Source organism: Strigops habroptila, chromosome 3 (genome assembly GCF_004027225.2).
Source record: "Strigops habroptila isolate Jane chromosome 3, bStrHab1.2.pri, whole genome shotgun sequence".
Lineage (NCBI taxonomy): Eukaryota > Metazoa > Chordata > Aves > Psittaciformes > Psittacidae > Strigops > Strigops habroptila.
The window spans coordinates 48272618-48296895 of NC_044279.2; the positions used below are offsets into that span (position 1 = coordinate 48272618).

The following is a 24278-nucleotide window of genomic DNA, read 5'->3' on the forward strand; positions in this document are numbered from 1 at the left end:
CCCATCTAGCCTACATTTAACTCCCGTAACATTTTTCTTATGCCAGGTTGTTAACTGTTCTATAACTTCTTCATGGGTAACTGTTCTGGCTGCTACAGAAGGATCATAAAATCAATCTGATTTTTCCTGTTTATTGTATTTCATAGTCTGGGAGACAGGGGAGTAGGTTTAAGGCAGTTTCATTGTGCTGTACGTCATAGTGCTGTCTCCTTCACGTAAAATTTTCTAGCTTTTACCAGTCAAAAGTTCTTCTTGTTTTTTCAGTCTGTCTGATACATGGAAATCCGCTTTGTTCAGATGCACAGCTAAATAGAGAACAGGGTAATGAATAAGAGCCCTTGAATATCCCAGATGATTTTTCTTGTAAAAAATATGGCGTTATCACATTTCTTTATTAAACCACATCTCATTTATTATCTGCTATGGTTATTAATAGCTTTACTAAATAATTCATTGTTTGAAATTAATTTTCAAGAAAACTACAAATCTGAAAAGCCATCTGTAAACATTGGCTTCAAATGTCATTATTTTTGTCACTGCATGAGTGAAAAAAATGCTTTTTAAAATTTGTTCCTGTCTTTTAGCTGGGTTCCATGCTGGTTTCTGTACAAGTAGTTGCAGATGCCTGCCTGGTGCTCCTTAAGTAGCCTTTAACAATTCTTGCAACCTGTGTTAAACCTTTGCTGAAGAGCACTGTGACTTTGTGTTGCTAATCACTAATTCTAGTGCATAGTCTCATCTCGAGATATTACTGGGTTGAACCACGTCCTGTAATTTACTCCTGAATCTTTCCCTAAGTTGACTTGTATTTTCTTTTCGTTTGCAAAGTGAGAGAGCTCAGAAAAGGGCCTGGTGATATTTCCTCATGACTTCCATGTGTCCTCCCATCATTCCTCTTAAATGTTTTCTGACCTTCAGAGCTGATCATAAACAGGCTTTCATAATTCTACAGTAATTTCAGAATCTTTTTTCAGTGCTACACTTTGTGTCTAAATGCAGTAATTGTGACTGTCCGGTTCTGATTAATGGTTTCCAAAGCCAGGGATGGTGCTGTCAGACAGGTTGAATCTGATTTATGAAAACTTCAGCTACAGAGGGAAGACTTAATAATAGTTGGCTCTCCTAGCTTCTCATCAATTGCTACGTCACTTAAGATTAATTTCTGCAAGAAATCATATCAGCAAAACTGTCTGTCTCTCTTGGTTTAGAGACTTTTATGTGTTTAAATATTTGTTCCCATCTGACCACTTCTTTGAGTGGTAAAGTGTTGTTATTATCCTCACATTGTGGATATTTTTGATTAAGGAGTTCATAAATGACTAGTATTCCACCTACATAAAGGACTGCTGCTCTCTTTTTACAGTCCTGTCATCCTACAGTGAGTTGAGTGAGGATGGGAGGACTGTCACATGCTAATAACTGAAGAGGCTGCACATTTATGTGTGATCTGTGTGAGAGCATGTGCTGAGAAGGAGATGCAGCAGAGAAAAAAGACAGTTTTTCTTGACAGTCTGAAAGGAAGAAGAAATTAAGCAGTTACATGAATATTGCAGTGTACGAATAATGTTAGGAGGAAAGGATCAACTAAAGGAAGGAATGCTTCCAAGAATGTAAAGACAGTTCAACGGCAGTTAAAGTGTGAGTAGCTACTCCAGAATGATCAGTTTGGAGACTAGAAGAGACAAGGACTTTGATTAAAGTGAGTTTTTCAAAGACAAAATACAGTTGGTCCCTGTCCACATTTTTGTCCTAGAAGACCATGACCTCAGGGCAGTCAAAGTCAAGGGCAGGACTGCTGTCTGTTCAGTTGGTCTGTGGGCCTAACCAAGCGTGACTCCCTCATTCCTGTGCCAATATATTTTTTACTAATTTTCCGCATGAAATCCCAACCTGAGGCATGGCATCCAGTCTGCTTCTCCTTGTGCAGGCACCATTCCCACATATCCTCTTCTTCTGTTCCATCTGTCCTTTCCATGGACTCATTTTCTCCACAATTAAACATCTTGGTGCTCTGATTAAGTTATTCTCTGTTACTTCAGTTACATCCTATAGTCTTTATTAAATCCTGATCTTCATAGTTTTGCAAGCCTGTTTTTAATACTCTTTTTGCTTCTGTAGAAACAGTAAAGTTAATTTATGTCTCATTGGACTCCTTTTTTTCACCACCAGTGTGTTGTAGTTTCCTCTCTTGCTGGGTAATAAAGCAGAAAATAGCATTCTACAACTATTAATAACTACCCATTTTTCTAAGAAGAGAGAAAAGTTGTCCCTGCAGCAACCTGCACAGAAATTCTTTCCTTCACATGACAGCAGGGAAAAAAACATTTTTCAGTTGCTTCCTCTTTTAACAATCACTACTTCACTGAGTCACACCTGCAGTCCTCTCATTTCACTCGAAAGATATGGATTATACCAGAAGTGTCCAACAGCCGCAATGGTTTGAGTACGTAGATTTTCCTATGCTTCTTGCAGTCAAGTGCAGGCACCTAAAACGTGTTTTAGTTCTGTCCCAAGACACCTCCAGCAGAACATCTGTATCTGTGTAGCTGAATGGTGATTTCTCTGCAAGGAGCAGGCTGCGGCACTGCAAATTATTGTTATCATTGCTCTGCAGTAGCAATTCTGTGTTTTTCCCTGCCTTTTGGCAGTTTATCTGCCTGGCCTGACCGGAAATATGACCTGACTGAAAACATTCCCTGGAGATGGTCACCCAGACTCATTGGCACCTCCCTCTACCCCATACTCACCTTGTGTGCAGCCTTAAGTAGATGAGTTGTGTCCCAGCTAAGAGCAGCTGTGAGCTAAAGGGGAGGGGTGTTGTAACTGCACAGGTTGTGTGTGCGTTTGACCTGCAGTAATAACTGACAGAATAAATCACGCTTTTTGATGCAGACCTGGACTACTTTGGGTTCTATCTGCTGCAATGTGCCTTCCCTTTCCTTCTGCTTCTGCAGTAGCCCTATCTCTGCTGCCTCTAGAGACATGGCTGTATGCAGACACTGATGTCTCCAAGGGAGGTGTATTTTTTTGTATGATACAAGGCACTCAGCATAATCTGCTGGTGTAAATATGCATTTCAGCACTGCTTCCTCTCCACTCAAAATCAATCATGCTTACCATGACAACTTACTTAGCAACCCTATCAGATCTCTAGTTGCTTAGAGTTTTGCTTTTAAGGCACTCATTCTAAATAAAAGATCAGCTTTTTTTAGACTACGCATTGTAGTTTTTCCTGGTCTCCTGTCTTCTTTATTTTTTTGGTAATTCACTGAAATGGATTTGCACAAAAGCAGAATACAAAATACAGTTTTGGAAATACATCACTGTGTATCTTTGATCCTTTGGACACGAGGAATTCTAACTGCTTCATTGTGTAATTCCTTCAAATAATCTTCGTTTGAAGTAGCTTAAATAATCGACATGCTGACAATCTCTCAAGTTTGCTGTCAGGAGTTTGTAGGTTTCCCATGCCAGGTGTTCCCTGTAAGTCAAACGTGTTTCTTTCCCCAGACACTGAACATTATCTTTGAAAAAATCCCAGAAAATGAGAGTGGAGATGCTTGTCAAACAATCCAAGTGAATGTTCTGGACTGCGACACCATTGGCCAAGCCAAGGAGAAGAGCCTTCAGGCTTTCCTTAATAAGAATGGCTTTCTCTATGGTCTTCAGCTGGATGAAATTGGTCTTGGTAAGAGAATGTCACTGTGTTGTGTTTTCATGGAGTTCCCTGATCTGTCTGTGGAGTTTTCCTGTTAGGAATTGCTACTGTTGGCTTTGATTTCTTTTTTTTTTTAGTGTTTAGGCAGAACATAGCTTTTGTAAGGAATTTATAGGGAAAGACTAGATCATTTATACTCACACTTAGAACACTGGAACTGCATCTGCTTCGCTTCTGCAAGGACTTGAGTGTGCAGTTGACAAACATGTTATTTATTGAACACATGTAATTTCTATGTTCCTTTTCTGCGTTAAGTAAGGTGGTCCATCCGCCTCAGTACACCTGGTTGATAAATTTTGTCAGTGGGTACGATGACACGTCATGATTACCAAGTACTTTAGTCCCTACCTGCTATCCCTTCTACCACCCCTCATTCCAACAGGTCTGCGTGTCCCTTGATCAGGAAAACCTGCAAATACAGTTTATTTACAGTGAGATTAGGTTTATATAATAGCTCACACATGACTCACAAAGATACATACAGTATCTACAGAAGTAAATTAGGCCATTCCAGCAGATCAGTCGAGCCACCATTTCTTGTTGGGTTTTCAAAAGCCCAAGATCAGACAAAAGCCTGTAGTTGCCACCATGCCACTTCCACGTGCTCCAACAGGAAATCTAACAAACTCTGTGTTGTTGGTATTTGTCACCCCCTGGACTTGCTCTCCAAGATGTTGATCTTCCCTCACCTGCTCAGATGCTATGCTAAGATAATTTACTTTCATATCTGACGTTTATATCCACCACCAGTGCCTGACCACCCTTCACACATACTGTGTCAGTCTTGTACAATGGCTTATGAAACCTTTCTTCTGGTCCCAACATGACTGTAACACCAAGGCATACTTGTGCACCGGAATAGCTAGGTCAGGTGGAAGCACCTCCAAAACCTCTGCCTTGACCATGACAAAGTGAAGCACGAGTAACCTTGTGGAAGCCACCCAGGCTGTCGCCCCAGAAAATGAATCTGTGGCATGGGAGTGCAAAACCAATCTCGTGTGACCTAGCACAAGGACAGAGAGAAACAGCTCAGTTGAGAGCCACTGGTCCGAAAATAATGAGGTGGTGGTTTTCTTTACAAACATCTGTGCAGTGAGAATGCCATTAGAATGTAATTGTTTTCTGTTGCTGTCATACTGCAGAACTGGTGTCTGAGGAGCAGCAAAGAGAATTGTTAGATATTGATGGTTCCTCTGAGGTGATGGAGGATGGGATAAGAAAGCTAAATACCATCGGTCATTACGAGGTAAGCACAAAAGCTGTACCAATGAATCAAGAAGCAGTTTCTCTCCAGCTCCAAAATGCTGTCTGCACAGAAGTATCTTGATGGATCAAACTGTTGAAGAGACAGCTGAGCATCATCCACAGAAGGAAAGAGCTGTGTGACACACACCTTTCTTGCCAACGAGTCATATGTTCTCTGTTACTTTTCAGAGGTTTGCTTGTTGAAGGGTTGCTTGGTTGAAGCATACCAGGTAAACTGTTACTGCTGTTGAGCATTTCAGTTGCCCATCTAAGGAGTTTCCACCGACACTAGCCAAAATAGAGGGTGATGGGCTGAGGTGACACATTCAGCAGATGATTGGTCTCAGATGATACGGTAGCTCACATCTTGATGCTTACAGATAGATTTTGGAAATTAGGTTAGCATGCTGAGTGCTTTTAATGAGCTTTCTTCATGCCTCATTGTTGAATCTGAAAGTCTGGCTGTTAGCATATAATCAATTTTTATTTATTTAGAAGTTTTGGTGATGAGTATAGGTGTGTGCCATGCAGTGCAGTATGGTGCTGAGAAACCTGAGCCAGCCTTGAACGCATTGCTGTCTGTGTGAGCAAATACAGTGCCATCCACAGAGAAACAAGGACTCCTAGCAGGATTGTTTGTAGCTTGAGCAGAGCACAAGGCTGCTCAGAGCTGGAGCAAGCTCATTTGGAGTTACTTTATAGATTTCTGGAGGCATTTGTTGCTCTCCTTACCTTCCAGTGAGGCAGCAGTGAACCCAGGTATCCTGAGTCACCATCCAGTGTCTTAAATACAGCTTTTCCTGTGCCTCTCTTGAATCTTGTCTATAGATTAACGTGGGACTTCCTCTGCTCTGTTTGTAAAGATTTTGTACAAATTAGGACATTGCAGCAAAGGTCAAAGTAGATCTGAATCTGATTAGATATTTGAACTTCTGTCTGATGTGACAGTATGCACCTTCTTTACTTCAGGCAGCTATTGCAAGTACTTCCTGATTTTACCAGGCAGCTTTTTGCACTTCCTGAGCTCATGGCATGCCGAGGTGAAAGGGTGCCATACCTCATGGCAAATGGGTCTGCTCCAGTTGGTCAGTGTCGTCCCTGGGTGTGTTTGTCCCAGCCCTTGTTTTCGTCTAAGGTTTCTGCAGGCAGATGCAAGTTAGGTTGGAGGCTCAGCTGTTCTTGCAAAGCTGTAACTACACTAATTATAGCTTAGCAGCTGTCTTATGGAAATTGTGCTGGGTATCTATCTCGGTTAGATATTTTAGTTCATTTCTTCTGACACTGACAAAATCATGTACATTTTAGGCAGAAGCTTGGTGACATTTTAGGCAGTGGCTTAGCGGCAAGTATCAGCCATTACCATATATAGTTTGTTTTCTTGTATGCGTATTAATACAAAAAGGAATGTAAAGGTGTCCAGTTAGAATGAAAAAGGAACATTTCATACACAGTGTGAGGGTAGTAATGTTGCCTGAGGAAATTCCAACTTACATTTCAACAGTGCTTGAGTTTTGTGGCAAGCCTGATTTTTCCTTTTGTTTGCCAGACTTAAATGCTAGAAAGGAACCAGGTTTTTGAAACGGGGAGATACCATCAAATCTTTTTAAGATACCAAAGCATGAGAGTTGTGTTGTAAAGGTCCCGGAATCACCAGTCAGTCCTGAAAAAGCAGACTTAGTTTCTACGCTGATTTTTAAAATGTGCAAGTAGGGGATGTTTGCATTTTTGTGTAGTGTTTCTGAGGGGAAACAAATCCACTGTACTCTTAATTAGATTTTCACGTGTCTCTGACTTACATACTCCTTTTGCTCTAATTTTTTGCTCCTAGTAGGGTTATTGATGTGATTTTTTATGAGGTCTGCACTACTTGCCTTAGAATAACCACAAGCCTTGACAAGAAAGTTGCTGATTATCATGATGTCCTATTTCCCACACGAGGAGAGAGCTAGAAAACCACATTCAGATCTGCTCTCGAAGTCAGAGATCAATTTCTCAATCTGCATCAGCATCGCATGTTCCAGGAGCAGGCACAGCCCGAGACAGCAAATCTGAATGATCCAGGGAGCTCACTGACAAGTGAATTACAGGGAGGACAGCAGGCCCGGAGAACAAGAAAGAGGGGTAGGGCCACACTACTACATCTTCTGTTCTGCAGTCGCAGTACTCTGTGTTGTGTGGATCTGAGCAGGTCTCCCCCCTCCCTTTTTTTCCCCCTCAGTAACACACCTGACAAAGTAAAGATGTTTTGAGGTGCCCGTGGGAGCAGCCCACCATGAAAGTGATAAAGGCAGCAGGACATGAAAAGAAGGGCTTTTTTTTATTTAATTGGGTCACACTGAAAGAATCAGCAAGTATGGCTGCTGCAGTAGTGATAAAGAAGGGAAAGCATGTTCCACTCAACATGAAGAGCATAATTTGTCCCAGAAATAAAACCTGAAGTGGGGGCTTGGATCATGGCTGCACTGCACCAACGCCTCTGGTTCCTGGAGGGAAGCGCAGTTCTCCCACCCAGCTCTGCCTGTCTCCCTCAGGACAGGAGCCAACACATTTCAGCATCGAGCTGCTCTTCTGTTGCTTGGAAAGAGAGTGGAGGCCGTGTATTGCCCACACCGCTCTGGGAGGGGATGAGCTGCTGGGTAGCCCTGTTCCTGTTACCTATCTTCAGGGCTATGTAGGAAGACTCTCTGGGTTTGTGTTACCTCAGAAGCCAGACTTAGAGCATGTTCTCACTTGTAGTGTGTTTTAAAGCACTCTGTGTTATCTGAAAGAGCTCTTGGAACACTGTGTGATAAACAGAAACCCTGCAAGGAGTCATACTTATAAAATAGATTGCATTTACTTTCCAGGAGCAAGTGTAAGTGCAGATTTCTTTGGCGCGAGACAGCTCTTGATAGAGTATCTTAATGTTTAAACTGGTTTCTTCCACCAGGCTGGCTGCCAAGGTTTAAAAAACACTTAAATTATCTTGGCAGAGATCCCTTCCTAGAACTGGCCAGTTGTTTTTGTAATTATAGAGGGAAGTACACTAGCACTTGGCAAAACTCAACATTTGACAGCAGAGCAGTGGTGTAGTTCTCAGTGGGAACTGGTTTTGTGTTGCTCTCTGATAATAAAAGCATGACTTGTCAGTTTCTTTTAAAGGTAATAGTTACCAGCCTGGCAGCAGTGTACATTCGGGGAAGGAGGGGGTTAGATTTTTCTTAGAAATCACAGGTAGCTAGATACACATCTTGACCTTACAGTTCACAGGGCGTAAGTATTTTGCTCAATTTGAAAATAGTTCCTGGGAGCACCAGGCTGGACCCTCAACATGGCCTGTCCATAGGCCATGGAGGGAGTGGACTGAACTGAAAGAAAGGGGGCCAGAAGAGAAATCATCCTTGTGTTCTCCTCCCCGCCTCACCTTCCTGTAAGATTCTAGTGCACTGAAGCAAGAGAATTCAACCAGGGCAGTCTGTAGAAGCAGCATGAAGCAGTACGTGTAAATGAGAATGTCCAAGTGAGGGCTAAACCAGAAAAATCAGAGAAAGAGAAAGGTGTTGAAGGCTGGTTTGTTGGAAGAGCTGCCTCTACACCTTGCCAAGTAAGGCTGACAAACCGTAGCCCTGGCTGCCTGCTGAGAGCTGTGCACACTGTGGTGAGAGCGAAGCGGGCTGGCATGCTCCTGCACTGCCACAGACTGGGGGACAGAGGAAATGAAACTGAGGGCTTTGTGAATTCCTACGTTCCAGCATGATGTGTTTGGTCTTTGCTTTCAGATTTCAAATGGAGCAACCATAAAAGTCTTTAAAAAGAAGGTGTCTACCCGATCAGGTAACGAAGGAACTGCAACCTGTTTAATCTTGTGTGGAGAATGGGCTGGGAGTGCAGAGAGCTGAGCTGTGACAGGTTGTATCTTGGTCAATAGAAGGGCAGAAAAACTGGTACTTTGATATAGCTGAGCCAAATGAAGAGCCATGTTACCCTGGCTCCGGGCCTGTGGCGGGCACAGCAGGCCTGGGAAGGGGGAAGAAGGCAAAGAAGAGAAGGATGGAAGGACTTGCAGTTGTCAGCAAATGAATGCTTAAAGATACAGACTCATAGGCAGGAAAGCAGGGCAAGGAGGCACAGGTGACACTGACCAGACCAGCACAGGGAACATGCCCTGCTCCGGTGCCTAGTGGCGTGCATCATGGATATACCGGCATGCTGTCCAGAGACAGGCATAACAGAAAAATACAGTTTGGGAGCTTTGCTTATTCTCCTGACTGTGTTTCTGAAAGCTTTGACTCTGCTGTCTCAACAGCAGGTCAGGAGTTAAAGGGTGCTTACAAGGGGTCAGTTCATCTCACCTACCCCTGTGATGCTGGTTGCTCCCAGCCCAGTTGTGGCCTGGGGGAGGTGGACTTTCTGTAGCCCTTGGGGGGAAACAGACAGTCCTAGTGTGTGATTCACCATTGAAGTGGACATCTAAAGTTAGGAGAGATGTATCCCTGAGGTGCAAGTCACTGGATGGCATTGGTCTCTCCCCCAGCAAGAACAGGGCTGTATGTTCTCAGCCATTGCTTTCAAGCCTGACCTTAGCCCGCCTGCACAGAGTACTCTTAGACTAAAGCAATGCAATCATCTTGTGTGCTGTCTGTTGTCCTTTCAGAGGAGCTGCAATTTGCTGCCAGCTTACTCCAGCAGCAGATGATGATGCCCTAGCTTAGTGGTCAGAGCTACAGGTTGGCACTGGGGAGGTGAGCCAGGACCTGTGCGTTTCTCAGAGGCTTCCCCACACTGCAGGAAGGAAAGCGTGATGCTGAGCCTGCTTGCTTGGCATCCTGGCATGAACAGCCCAGGGCCCAGCAGAATTCACAAGCTTGTAGCTGTGTGTTTCATTAATGCCTGTTTACTCTCTGCTTTCTGTTGTTTAGACGTGGACTACTCGGATGAACACTGTCATTTGGTGAGTTCAGTCATTACACTGTTAAGTGGTGGATTTAATACTGAGCTGTATTTGTATCTATCTGTGTAATCTCTTTAATCTCTTCACGACAGATTTTACCAGACTCTGAAGCAAACAAAGATGTGAAAGGAGCAGGTCACAAGGGAAAGCAAAAATTCAAAGTGAAAGAAATGTATCTGACAAAGCTTCTGTCAACCAAGGTAAACTGTAAAGGCCTTGTTTTGAAAAAGGGCTAATGTTAGGCTTGGCTAGTTTGCCCCAACAGAAATAGAAATTAAAGCAGAAATTACACAACTTCCTGTACGTGTAACACTGTGCTAACTATGGATTGTGACCATTTGCAAAGACAGACACATTCTAGGTTTTCTAATGCTAGTTCTAAAACTGTCTACTACTCGCACTACCTGCTCAGTAAGCGGAACCTTTCTTCCCAGGTTAAAGAAAAAAGGTAGTTATTGAGCTTATAGAGAGTGAATTTTGCCAGTGGGCACCATAGGGTGTGAACAGTCCCTTCGGGAGAGACAGTTTAGAGTCAGCGATCTCCTGACTTTCTACTAGAATTTGCCTGGCTTAGAGACAAATACCAAGAGCTGAGTTTCACAAAATACTGCTCATGAAATTAAATCTTCTAGGGTCTCAAATTAAGCACCCAAAATAACTGGATTAATTTCAAAAGCAAGGTACTTAGGATTTATAATACAATTACCTAATTTATACAATGCACATTCCTTAGGAATAAGCCTTGCTTGCTGCCTCCAGTTGCTGACTTACTCAAAAAGGTTGTAAAACTCTTTGCAACAGTATATTAAAATATTAATCAGTGCACGACACTGAGAGCTGTGTGATACAAGAGGCCAGGAGGATGGTGATTATGGCTGCCTTGCATTTAAAAATCTATCAATCATTATTTCAGACTGGTCATTTCTCATTAGCTGTGGAAACTAACAAAAGCCCTTAGGTACTGCTGGAGTAAACCAGTAATATCTTATCGTGAAAGACTAGAGTACAAAAGAAAAGATCAGGCTCTTAAGAAACAGTCCTTTTAAAAGGTTTTGAATTAATCATCTCATTCTCCAAAGTAGGATAATGCTCCAAACAATAGTGCTGTGGTATCCTCACTGTGAAATTCCATCCATGATGCACCCTGCACTAACGGAAATTGCATAGAACCGTGTCTCTCTCCCTCTCACCCATACATGCACCCAGAAGCAATTGAGGAGTTTGCAACATGAAATGAACTGTCCAGTAGCACATCAAGGCCCTGGGATACACTTGAATCCTTCTTGCTGAGAGAAGACTGAGTTGAACCGAACTTCAGAACAGATGTGAAGAAAAAAACACAAAACAGTGTGCTGCTTTGTTTGTCTCTATTAAGAATACTCTGTGATGGTGTCAGTGAGTCCATCAGCAGCCAAGCCCTTGCATTTGTGAGCCAAATAGCTTCACTTCTGGACCAGAAATACCCAGTTTTCAGTTCTTCTCTCTAATACTAGTGTCTCTGTATGCCACCCCAAGCTGTTATTCCTGAATTAGATCAAGCACCACAGTCACTTGGCTGTGAAGTGTTGATGAGCACGTGTTCAACATGTGTCACAGATGGCACCATGAAGACTAGTGCCCCAGAAAACTAGTTAAACTACTTTCACTCGCTTCCTTCTTACTTCCAGTCACAAGTTCCAAATGCCTTTAGCAACGGTGCCCACAGCATCTGAAGAGATGATGTTATCTTTGTTGGAATGAGTGATTCCTTCCACCTACAATTTATCACAGAGTTCACCACAATTCTCATGTCGGTAAAGTGATAGGACGCGTGACATGTGAAAGCAGCTCATTAGGGTGTATTTGTAGTTTCTTTTTTGGTATTCACTCTCTTGTTTACCAATAACCTCTGAGCCTGGTGTTTGCCACAAGTGTATTGTAGTTCCTGTGTGTGGTTACCTTGGGGCACACTCAGTGCCCTGAGACAAGAAATCCAGTTCTTTTCTTTTGTAACAACAGCACTGTTCCTTTTCTTACTTTTCAGGTTGCAATTCATTCGGTTGTTGAAAAGCTCTTCAGGAGCATTTGGAGTTTACCCAACAATAAAGCACCAGTTGCCATCAAGTACTTTTTTGACTTTCTGGATGCCCAAGCTGAGAGCAAAAAAATTACTGACCCTGATGTGGTCCACATATGGAAAACCAACAGGTATGCCCTTATGATACACCCAAGAGTGCGTGCACCCTCTAAAAATGTAGTGGCAAAGGTAGAACAGATCAGCTGTCATCAGAAGAGTAAGATTTTGGCATGTCTAGGTGAAGATGTGGTTTGGCTTTGTCCATCCCAGTAAATTTAGTATGTTGATTTTACTAATTTTAATATATTGATAGGACACCAATACAAACCACCATAGCTTCCAGGGCTTCTAAGTCTGCATGCTGACTTCACGCTCCGAAAGAAGTACCTGCAGGTTGAGAGCATTATTTAAAGATGGAAAGCTGACTGACTGATGTGTGTGCTCCCTGCTCCCTTTGTTCCCTGCTCCCTTTCTTAACAGGAATAGGCAGACGAGAAATGTGCTACCTGAGTGGTTAATTTTAAACATAATTGTTCTTTCTTAGTCTTCCTCTTCGCTTCTGGGTGAACATACTGAAGAATCCCCAGTTTGTCTTTGATATTAAGAAGACTTCACATATAGATGGCTGTTTGTCTGTAATCGCACAAGCTTTCATGGATGCCTTTTCTCTAGCCGAACAGACACTGGGGAAGGTAATGCTGCCCTACCAGCTAACTTCTTAATCAATGTCTTTTTCAACTGTATAATGGTTTAGGAGATGGATCTGCTGACACTGGGGGCAGAACTGTCTGGTTTAAGCTGGGTTTCCATTCTTTGTCGCTCCTTCTCACAAGACTTTGAAGAATTCACTGGAGTGAACAGATAGAGCTACTAGAATGCCTTATTTATAGTTAACTGCTGCTTGTCTTCTCTGCAGTTAGTTTCTGCACAGCGTGTTTATAGAATATGTGGAAGAGGGTGGAAATAATTGGAAGATCTTGATGAAGTTTTAAAGAATTTTTAAGCAAAGGTCTAGAAAGTATTAAAATTATTAGTCCAAATTTTGTCTGCCACACACCAATGTGCAGGAAGCACACATAGTAAGCTACTGGCTGCTGTAAGAATACTTGAAAGAGCTCTGAAGTTTGAAACAGTTCCTTTCACATGTATTAGCTGCCCCCTTTTTATATGCAAAATTATTTTTTGCTGGAGTAACAAGTCCAGAAATCTTACATTCAAAAGCTCTTTAGTACATTGTCCAGAACTCTGGGGATCAGAGATAGTTCATTTTTCCCAAGGATATTTCCTTTTCTTTGGACCACAGCAGGAAGCATTTGTTCAGGCTCATGCTACCAAGAAATACAGGCTAGAGATTTTTTAGCCTAAAAATATGTATATAAAAATGGACTGATTTCATGTGTGATCTGAACCAACTGCTCATCTGTTAAATAACAAATAATGAGCATATTTATGTTACTTTAGGAGTGAAGTATCATGAATTAAAACTAATCACGTCACTTAATGCAAAAACTACAAATGAGCATGCTCTGTTGGGTTTCTGTGCTGAACATCCATTGTGAAGCACTGTTGATACAACAGCTCCCGTTAGCCATTTGTAAAGGGGTGCTGAAACCTGATAAAGGTTTGCAGTGCAGTAAACATCCTGTGGCCTTTTAGTACCAAAATGCATACCAAATCATGCATGTCATGATTTTTAGCCTTTTACCTTTAAAGTCTTTAGACACTTAGAAAACAAACATTTAAATCATTTCATCACACAGTGGAAACACCAGTGACAAGGTATCACATGGCTGTGTCATCTGTTGCCCAGAATTTTAACTAGAGCAGTGACAGGAAGCTACCAGCCCCCACTTTTACATTCTGAAAACATGGTTTCCAGGTGGGGCTTCAGCTCCTACCACAGCCATCAGCACTTACTTCCTCGATGAGCCCAAAGCTAACTGGTAGGTCAGTGCTGACCTGAGTTGCTGAAGCCCTGGGGAAAAAATCAAATCCCTTTGGCTGTGCATGTCTGGCAGTCAGCTCTCCATGCTTGTGAACCCCTGAGTGAAAGGAGTAGGGACCAAAGAGTTTTAGGTGGTCCTCTGCTGGGACGGGATCTAGCATGTTACCCTAGGGGAACTTTCCCCAGCACTGCTGTATCCTGTGTGTAAATTCGGGTGTCAGCCTTAAGCCCTTTGGTTCAGCTTTCACAGTCTTTCAGGTCTAAGGAACAGTGAGGAGGAAGAAAGAAAGAAAAATATGGCTAAGGGACAAATGTTCAGCACTCCTGATGTCAATAGAAATAATTATATGGCAGCTGTCATGAAACACAATGCATTATTCCTGAGGTCCTGCGTTTGTGGTTCATCTTTATTTCAACCTTGATTACTTGCATATAACCACTGCAAAGAGAAATGAGTCACACAGAGAACAGACACAATTAGATGCAATTAGCTGTGTGGAGGTGGAACCTTAGGAAATCTGTGCTGTGAAAATTGACAAAGCTTCAAATATTTTCTTTTAAGGAAGCACCAACAAATAAACTTCTCTATGCTAAGGACATTCCACACTACAAGGAAGAGGTGAAAGCGTACTATAAAGCCATCAGGGATCTGCCTCCACTGACCAGTTCAGAGGTTGAAGAATTTCTAACTCAGGAATCTAAGGTATGGCTGAGAAGTGGCAACTTCGTTTGCTTTCATGTTAAGGTTTTTAAAAAGGAGAAGTATCTGAACAGAGCTGTTTTCTGTTTTAGAAACATGAAAATGAATTTAATGAGAATGTGGCCTTGAATGAAATCTACAGATACATAGCGAAATACCATGAGGAGGTAAGCATGTCTGCTATCCCTACTTAACCCCTTAATGTCAGCTTGCTACCTCAGGCTTGAAAGTTGGGTTTGACAAAGGGCTGGCCTGATGTGTGAGCCACTGAGTGCTGCTCCAGAGACAGCCCCTCCGTGGTGCAGCTGAAGCTGCTCCTCCTGCTGAGCTGAGCTGTGTGGGGCCAGAGCAGCCCCACAGCGGCTGGCGCCCCCACCTCTCAGAGTGGTCACAGGCCAAAGGTTTGTAAATGCACCTTTACTGTCACCAGCGTGTTTCACAGGGATGGTAGCAGTAAAATTCTCCCCGCAGTTTTGAGAAAGTTCCTGTGTAAGCCTAGGCTTCCTGTTTCACTGTGTTTGCAGGGTATCTGCTAACGCCTGTCACAGCTCCTGTGCATGCGCTCCATTTCCCTGGAGATTCAGAAATGAGATTAGACTGTAGCACCAGGGATCTCGGTTTAACAGTCAGCACAAACACCTCAGCGGAGCGCGCTCAGCCTTACAGCAAGAGGTGTCTGCTCCTTTCCCATCATAGCCCTCTTATGGTCTGCTCTAATAGTCTTTCTCTAAAAGAAGCTCCAGCTTCCAGTCCCTGCTATTGCTAACAAAACAAATCTTTTCTCAACTGAAAGCATTTGGTCACAGGCTACCTCTAAGCAGCTTTGTAAGAAAATCCCTGCCCTCTGCTTTGCATGATAGGACTCTCCACTCCATTTTGCTCAGCATCCTTAACAGAGGCTGCGTGTGCCTGCGCAGGGAGGCAGATAAGAGCCAGCTGGGGTGTGTTGCCTGAAAGCCTCGTTACCACTTCCAGCAGGTTGTCTGGGTCTCCCAGCAACCAGACCTTGCTGTCTTTCATGCCCAGCAGCACAGCATCAGCGCTTATTGTAATCACCCAGCTCTCAGTCACCTGTTAGCTAGCTTACCACTTCAGATCTCTAACATCTCAAATTATCTGGGTTCAGCATCACATCTTCACCTCTTAAAAGATGCTTGGGATGACACTTAGAGTGGTACTACACTTTATTGAGCTCATTACGATTGTTGGTAGATGCCAGAATACTTTCTAATCTTGTTGCCCATTTATTTCTTTTTTGAATCTATTACTGGCTAAACTTACCCCGTCCTTAGAAGGAAACCCTCCCTCTGCTTTTCCCCCTCTGGCTTTTGACTGGGAGCAGCTAAACCTCATTCATAGTTTGCTGAGACCTCAGTTGCTTTGTAGAGTTGCCAGTAAAGAGTTTCTAGACAGCAGGAGTGCTCCTTCCCATCCCCTGGGCCGGTGCCAAGTGGGACAGTTAGAGGAAGAGAGGCAGTTTGCCCTCAGGTTATAGGGCAAAGGAAGAGAAATAAAGTATCATTTGCAGATCTCTAGGCTAAAACCGGGGCACTGGCCTCGCCTCGCACTTGAAGGGATGATCATGTGTTGGATTTGTTTTGGGTTTTTTTGCTTGGCTCTGTCATTCTTTTTGCCAAAGTGTTGCAAATCAAAATGACTTGAAAGGAAAACTACCAAAATAAAGTGTTAAAGTCAGAAAAGAATGTTTGCATATAGGCAGGCATTCAGATGGATTTTTCTGCCAGTAGTTGTTAGAATGCAGAAAAGCAGGCTTTAAAAAACAGCAAGCAAAATAAGCACCGAAAAAATTATTCTCTTTTCTGCTAATTGTTAACAGATTGACAGCAAACTCGAGCGAGAACGGGGGCTTGAAGATGTCCAGAAACAGCTCCGGCAAGTAAAAGCCTTATTTGATGAAAAGAAAAAATGCAAATGGATTTGAGCAGAGCTCTGACTCACAGCATCACTGTGGGGGATTTTAAATAAGCGCTACTGCTCCCAAAACCGTTCTGACTGACTCTATGTACAGGGTTTGAAACATTTGGACACTCTTCTCCACTCTGACTATTCCAAGTAATACCTACATTTGGGAGTGAAGTACGGGCAGGGTTACGTATTCGAACATGGGCACATGAAAGCAAAAGTGCATCTAGCGTTGGCAGGGCCAGCATTTTTAGGTGTTTGAACACACATACATACCTTTTGGTTCCAAAATACTGCCTAAGTGAGCTTTCCGCTTACTTAAAAACAAGCTCATAGAGGATGTGCAACACATCCCGTGTGGACTTGTAAGTTGCTTAGCTCTTTTTTTTGTAAGAGAGAAAGCTGATGTTTCACCACATCCTCTTCAGCAGCCTTGAAAAACTGTGAGGATGAGCTCTGGCTTCAGAATACGGGTCAGCTGCAGTTTCCTTCCTTACAGACAAATGTACACTGGTTCCTGTTCGGGGGGGAAAAGGACCCCACACAAAACAGCACCAAAGTGACACTTATGACAAGTAGGTTTAGCAGAAAAAGTGGGTCTGAGGTTTGAAGGGCAAATGCCACATGGCAGGACTTACCTTCCTTAGGTTAGGAATTTCATGTCCAAAGTGAAGCGAACCACTGAGCTTGGGGAGAGGCTTTCGGAGCAAGGCACTAGCTCGGCATCAGTCTGTGTTTACATTTCTACCGTCCCATCCTTAAATAAGCTGTGACACACTCGTGAGCAGCTTCACATGTGCAACCTGCATGCAGCTGCACCACATCAGGCCACCCCTGCCATTTGATGAGGCAGCTGACGAGGGCTGCACTTTGGTGCACAAACCTGCAGCCGTGCTGACCATCCTGGCCAGTCTTGCCATCCACGTACAAGGGCCTCACAGATCTAAAGCCAGCATATTTTTTTTTTCAGGCTTTGTCAAAAAAGTGTTAGTTTAATACTATGTAAGAACCGGAGGGCTGGTGTAACCTCTGTGTATGAGAAACTGCTATAACCATGAGAGCTGGGTTTGGGGAGGAGTGATGGACTCTCTGCCTTAGTCCTGCTGGGGTGTTTCTGAGGCCTGGCCGGTTTAGGAGGGCATCCATTGCATTTGCATTGGTGGTTAAAGCCACCCCTGCTGGAGAGCAGGTGCGTGGCCATGCTGCTGAGACAAGGCTGGTGCAGTGCCTACTGTGCAAAGCCACAGCGGCTCTGGCTCTGCTGCCACACCAGCACACTCCTGCTCTCCACTACAGAGCTGAAGTGGTTAGTTGCTGTGGGCTCTGCTTCAGTCACAGGGAGGCACATAAGGCTACCACCTGCCCTTAAGTTTGAGGTAAGGCATTGATGAGCTGGAGCTACAGTTTTCGGAGGGCTCCACCACTGGAGGTGAGTGGCATAACACAGTGGCCCACGGGAGCAGGAAGAGCTGTCCCTGCCTCGGTGAGGCTGCCGTGGCACACGTGGCCCAGGTGTATACAGAAAGCCTGTGCTGGGCTGTGACCAGCCAGAGATGCATGCGTGGGGCTCCCAGGCAATGGAGCCCTCAAACCGTTTCCTACCGTGCACTGCTGCTTTGGAGGAGCCCAGAGGCTGCAGTAGAGCAGAACTGCAGCTGGCTGGTTCGAGTGTGAAGGCCTCCAGAGGCACCGGCACACGCTAACCACGCTTTGGCAGAAGCAAGGCCGCTGTGAACGTGGAAGACGAGCAAACACAAACCACGTTGCCTACTGGTCTGCCCCCTCCCTACAACGTGATTGCACAAGTTGTACCTCTTGCGTATCAGAGAGGGCAGCCACCAACCCATACTGTGATGGCTTTTGTTTTTGTTTTTTAGTTTTAAATTCAAGTCTTACACTTGCTGTTAAGTTTACACTTTATACTTGATGGAATGTATGGCTTTGTTCAGGAAACTGCACTATGACATTGCAGTACTTTCAGCAGTTCTCTTCACTGCCTGGCACAATATATTTTGATAAATTTTAATTTTAATTGGAAAAACTCCCCCACTCCCAATCCTAACCTATCTTGCCCTCTGTCCTAAAGGAATGGCCCATGGCTTGAGTAGCACTTAAGCTTAGAATACCTGTACTTAAGGGCTTGATTTTTATCATTCTTAACCTAACACTTTAAAGCAGCAAATAACTAAAGCACAGTCATTAATATTAAAGAAGGGGCATGAGCACATTGATTACTCTTTCCATTCAGCCTGAGGTCTCAGCAGTTCCGTTCCACTTCAGGTGTTTGCTGGCAGTGCATTGGGATGAACTGTGATAGTTTTGTTCAGCAGTAACTTTCTGTACAGGCAGAAAACTAAACCCCAGTATTTCTGCTTGGGGAAAAAAAAAAAAAAAGGAGAAAAAAAAAAAAGCTGTAAAATAGAATCTGTTTGCGTGGGTCTGATCCTGTGAACTTCACTCTGTGTGTTTATATGATGAGGGAACAAAAATCAGTCCTATTCTGTATTTGTACTACTGCTTGTTTGCTACAATAGCTTTAATGATTTCTAGAGATTAAGTATGTGTTGAAGCAGGCCGTGTAGCTTTAGCCTACAGCCTGGAATAGGATTATTGCCTTTTATTCAAGCCTCCTCAACAGCGTCACTCTGTTAGTAAACCATTTAAAGTCATGCTGGGACTTTGTAACCCATCAAGTGGATCTCACGAAGTGATGTGAAGTATAATGAAGTGATTGTGGCTCTTTTTGGTAGGTTTGGGTCAGCACACGAAACATTGGCACACCTTCCGTATCTGCACCGTGCTCTTACCGTTACACAGACAAAAAAGAACCACCTCTCAGTAAAGCCGTATTATGGCAACCCAACAGTTCTAGCAGCAGTCTCTGAAAGGAAAGCAAACTTCTCCTTAACTTATTTTCACATGTTTACAGGCAAACTGCTATGGCAAGCAGCGTATTTTCTAACACTAGCTTACGGAGCATTACTTTGCAGTCATCTAGTTTAAAGTCAAGTCTTACTAATGTGTAAAGTAATTCCTGTTGTACAGAAGTTAACCTGTTGTTTAAAATGAATGGTTAAAAAAAAAAGTGGAAATGACAAATACATGTTGGTGTTTGTATGGGTTTATCTAGAATAAAATGCATTTGGAGGTTATTTTGATTGACTTGTGTTCTTTGAAATGGTTAAAAGCAAGCAAGCACAGCTTGTAGCAATGCTGAGGCCGTGCAAGGAACGGAGTGTGAGATGCTGAGTGGCAGCCCTGAAGAAGTATGACTGCAGTTGCAGCTCCGTGAGGCTCCAAGGCAGAGAACACCACGCGGGTCAAGACCGTGTGTGACAAACCTCTTCTGTCACTGTGAAGTTGGAAGGAGCTGAGCTGCCATGATCTTCCCACAGGGCTGGCGCAGGGGGCTCCCAGCAGCCTTCCCGCCTCTGGGAAGCAGCAGTGGCAGGCCGAGGATGCAGCGCCCGCTGCCCCTCCCCACAGCCTTCAGTGACCAGCACGTCACTGCTTCAAGGTGCTGATGCTGATGATGCTTTTAAAAGCTGCAAGTGTTACGAGTATAACCGATCACCCTGCTTCCAGGAGAGGCTGCTGCAGGGGCAGGAAATTTAACTCCTGTGCCAGACTAGACAAGGAGCTCACCGCCTGGAAGGTAACCATCATTCTTCGCCCTGTGGTTACCCTTTTTCTGCCCCCCAAAGGCTTTCCCTCGTTTGTATAAACTGCCCTCCCTGCCCCCCAACATCAGCTGAAGTCCTACTGAAGAACACAGCCGAGGTCAGGGTCAGGGCCCAACATGCAAGGCTGCCATGAGCCAATTCTTGGCCCCCGTTGCATGCTGGTAAACCATAGTAAGCCTCAGGTTGGGCAAAGCCAGCTCCATCCCACAGCCTTGTTTTTCCCAAATTAATCCTGTAGGAGAGGGTAGAAATAGCTGCTGTTACTTCCCATACAATCATAGAATCAACTAGGTTGGAAAAGACCTTCAAGATCATCAAGTCCAACCATTGCCACCGCTAAACCATGCCACTAAGGGCCTCATCCACACATTTTTTGAACACTTCCAGGACAGCGACTCCACCACTTCCCTGGAAAGCCTGTTCCAATGCCCGACAACCCTTTCAGGGAAGAAATTGTTCCTAATATCCAATTTAAACCTTCCTTGGCACAGTTTAAGGCCATTATCTCTTGTCCTATTGCTTGTTGCTTGGGAGAAGAGACCCCCACCTCGCTCCATCCTCCTTCCAGGTATTTGTAGAAAGCGATAAGGTCCCCCTTGAGCCTTCTCCAGACTAAAAAACCCCAGGTCGCTCAGCCGTTCCTTGTAAGACTTGTTCTGCAGACCCTTCACCAGCTTCACTGCCCTCCTCTGGACCCGCTCCAGCACCTCAATGTCTCTCTTGTAGTGAGGGGCCCAGAACTGAACACAGGATTTGAGGTGCAGCCTCAATACACTGTTTTCCTCAGAAAAGCCTGGCAAATTCCCCAAGAAAGTTGTTCCCCAAGTTGCTTACCCTCGCGTGCTGTATGGAAACTCAAAAATGCAGCAGCTGGAGAGAAGAGCCGAATCAATGACCACGTCACCATGTGTAGCATGGTTACTCAGTTGTCTGTTGCTACAGGCTAGTAACAATACCAAATGGCAAAACAAAAAAACCCAAACAAAACCCGGGCAAAATCTTTCCTACACTTCCAGGAAAGTTTTCACTATCAAGTGACAAAAAAGGAATTGATCCTTGACAAGTAACTGTTACTAAACTGATAATGAAGGAAAACCAGAAAAGATTTTAAATAAATAAATTCAAACTTGAATAAATAATTATATTGTAGGTAAGTAAACAATTTACAGTAGCAACAAATCATAGAATCGTAAGGGTTGGAAAGGACCTTAAGATCATCTAGTTCCAACCCCCCTGCCATGGGCAGGGACACCTTGCCCTAAACCATGTGGCTCAAGGCTCTGTCCAACCTGGCCTTGAACACCGCCAGGGATGGAGCATCCACAACCTCCCTGGGCAACCCATTCCAGTGCTTCACCACCCTCACTGTAAAGAACTTCTTCCTTATATCTAGTCTAAACTTCCCCTGTTTAAGTTTGAACCCATTACCCCTTGTCCTACCACTACAGTCCCTAAGGAAGAGTCCCTCCCCAGCATCCTTGTAGACCCCCTTCAGATACTGGAAGGCTGCTATGAGGTCTCCACGCAGCCTTCTCTTCTCCAGGCTGAACAGCCCCAACTCTCTCAGCCTGTCTTCATATGGGAGGTGCTCCAGCCCTCTTATCATCCTCGTGGCCCTCCTCTGGACTCGCTCCAACAGCTCCATGTCCTTTTTATGTTGAGGACACCAGAACTGTACGCAGTACTCCAAGTGAGGTCTCACAAGAGCAGAGTAGAGATCACCTCCTTCGAATGCAATGTTATGTTTTAAGAATGTAAAGACAATCTGTTACACTTCATCCCTACTACATTATAGCAAAACCCACAATTATTGCTTATTCCCATTATAAAAATACAGAGGCACATTGTCAGGGGCAGCAAATAAACATTTTCAGCACTCGTTCCATTTCACTTCCTCCTCTCTCTGCATGGGAGCTTCAAAATAACACCCCAAATGTGGATTACAGCACTGTTAACATTGACAAGCAGAACAGCAACCCAGCAAAAAGCCACCCATACACTAGCTTGTACACTGGAGGAGCAAGGATATTATCGAATGGGTTTTAAAGGATTTATAAAACAGAAAAAAAAATAGTTTTTATTTTCAATATCAGCAGAATCTCATCCCTGATAAGTGTTTTTAAAAGTTTCCTGTGATGAGATTATTTCATGTGTTTTGACTTCCAAATAATTTAACATAATTTCTAGAAAACCATTTCAAAATGCAGTTGATCTTTCAAGGCTTTTCTTTTGAACCATTTGATAATTTATGACAGTCTATCAAAAATAAGTACAAAACGACACGGACTGTATTTTTGGCTATTCATGCACATACGAGCACAGTTTTGGCAGAGTAAGAAAAGCGCACACAAAGGATAAGCTACTGACCACTAACAGCACAGAGAGTTCACTGTTTTTATTTGTAGTCCTCACTTTGGGCATCACTTTCTCCAGTGACCTTATTCGTAGCCAAGTTCTCGTGTGCGCCCACCAGTGCTCGCTCACTGGATGGTCCAAGATCTTGCAGCTGTTTTCTCTGTGTGGTTTCTAGTTCCTCCAACCGCTTGCGGAGTAGGGAGAGCTCTCTTTGATGCTGCTCCTCCTTGAAATTAACAACAACAACAAAGTGGCTCTATTACATTTTGCATACTTACAAGGGACCAAAATGAGCAATCATTTAATTTTCCTTCATTCATGATTTTGAAGTAAAAATTGTGAAGTCCAAAATATCCTTGTCAAATTTTACTCTTCAATGTTTTGTGGGCATCTTTTTGACATTCATGATGAACAGCATCAGCAAGAAATGTGCATGCAGGCCTTCCTTCTCTCAGAGGAAGAGGACACAGACCTGAGGTCTCAGTTACCAGAAGTCTGTACAATCAGCCTGGTCAGCCTCAGCCAGAGAGTCTGCACCCTCAGAAGATCTTAAGTAAAACTTCTTTAACCACACAACACGTGGTTGTTGCTGCTTTTTAAGGATGAAACCGTGGTGTGAGAACACCACTGTGGTATTTCTTGCTGAGAAGGATCCATTTGAAGCCTCTCAGAAGCAGAACCAAATACGGAGAACCAGGTTAAAACTGCCCATCTGTTACACTCTGTAACATATCGTTCATCTTCCAAAACTCCCTCCTACTGCGAGGAAGGGAAAGTCACTAGAAGCGTTCCTCAAAGTTTCTCCCTCTGTTCCAAGATCAAATGTTCCTCCCTAAAGATGAAGATCAGTAATAAAGGACTGTTCCAATACCCTCTTTCGTTGTATTATTTTCACAACTTGTAATACATTCCCACCTGAAAAAGGAGGAAGGACACTTCAGGCCCAGGAAGCAAGGCAGATGACAACATTGTACCAACTGGATTGAGGGGCGGTATGCTAGGATTCAGAATTAAACTCCGGAATTCATTGTGCCTACGTTGCAAGTCCTTTAGTCTCTTCTGGAGGCGTGCATATTCTTCAGAGGAAAAATTCTGCCTACGGAAGAAGAGATTTCTTAGTGCTTAAAATCTTTATTAGCCAAACACAGCAACACACTTCTTCATGAATACTCTGGCTCTTCACTATTCCTATGAAGCAAAATTACATACCAGAACTGGAAGGTGGAAAATGTGTGTATATTCTTCTACCCAATCTCTATCTAAAAGTCCCTCTACATATTTTGCAGCTATCTGCAGTACTACAGATTAGAATTTACATGGAATAAATTAAGCTTTTAATAGCATTCACAGTAGCGAGCCACAGGAGCCACATTACATTAATTATTTGAATCAAGCCCTCCATAGGTGCTCAATGAAGAGAAAAAAAAGAATAGGAGTTTGCATTTCAAAGAGGATGCTAAGTCTGTTTCTCTTGCAGTTCTGAAGTCTTTTTCACTTCCTTCTTTTGAATGGGTTCCTGTAACTGCATCGATTGGATCATTTTCCTCTCTTTCTGAAGAGACAGTCCCACAGCTGGCTTACAAGCTCACAGATACCCATCATAATGGACTCCATTCTAAGAATTCTAGTGCTTAAAATGCCATTAGACTGTACTACAGTTACTAAACCAAGTGTCATGTATCTTTGAAAATACTTCATATTTATAACTCAGGCTTTGGGCATA

The 24278-nt window shown here is 43.5% G+C and overlaps 2 protein-coding genes across 7 annotated transcripts in view; one reads left to right on the plus strand and one right to left on the minus strand.

Moving 5' to 3' along the window:
* PLXNC1 (plexin C1) overlaps positions 1 to 19669 on the plus strand; it is a 75786-nt gene extending 56117 nt beyond the window's left edge. Inside the window, exons 22-31 of the mRNA XM_030479219.1 lie at positions 3511 to 3688; positions 4861 to 4964; positions 8722 to 8776; positions 9862 to 9893; positions 9986 to 10093; positions 11917 to 12080; positions 12494 to 12641; positions 14457 to 14597; positions 14687 to 14761; positions 16432 to 19669. Coding sequence (XP_030335079.1) covers positions 3511 to 3688; positions 4861 to 4964; positions 8722 to 8776; positions 9862 to 9893; positions 9986 to 10093; positions 11917 to 12080; positions 12494 to 12641; positions 14457 to 14597; positions 14687 to 14761; positions 16432 to 16536 — 1110 coding nt within the window. The 3' untranslated portion in view covers positions 16537 to 19669. The remainder of the gene's footprint in view (positions 1 to 3510; positions 3689 to 4860; positions 4965 to 8721; positions 8777 to 9861; positions 9894 to 9985; positions 10094 to 11916; positions 12081 to 12493; positions 12642 to 14456; positions 14598 to 14686; positions 14762 to 16431) is intronic.
* A 2378-nt stretch (positions 19670 to 22047) lies between these two features.
* Positions 22048 to 24278, minus strand: part of CEP83 (centrosomal protein 83) — a 29218-nt gene continuing 26987 nt past the window's right edge. For 5 of the 6 annotated variants that reach the window (XM_030479706.1, XM_030479703.1, XM_030479708.1 and 2 more), the window contains 2 exons: positions 23471 to 23651; positions 22048 to 22781 (listed from right to left, as the gene is read on the minus strand). In XM_030479706.1, coding sequence (XP_030335566.1) covers positions 22596 to 22781; positions 23471 to 23651 — 367 coding nt within the window. In that variant the 3' untranslated portion in view covers positions 22048 to 22595. Of the gene's footprint in view, positions 23388 to 23470; positions 23652 to 24278 lie in introns of all 6 variants that reach the window. The other variant, XM_030479709.1, reaches the window with a different exon arrangement.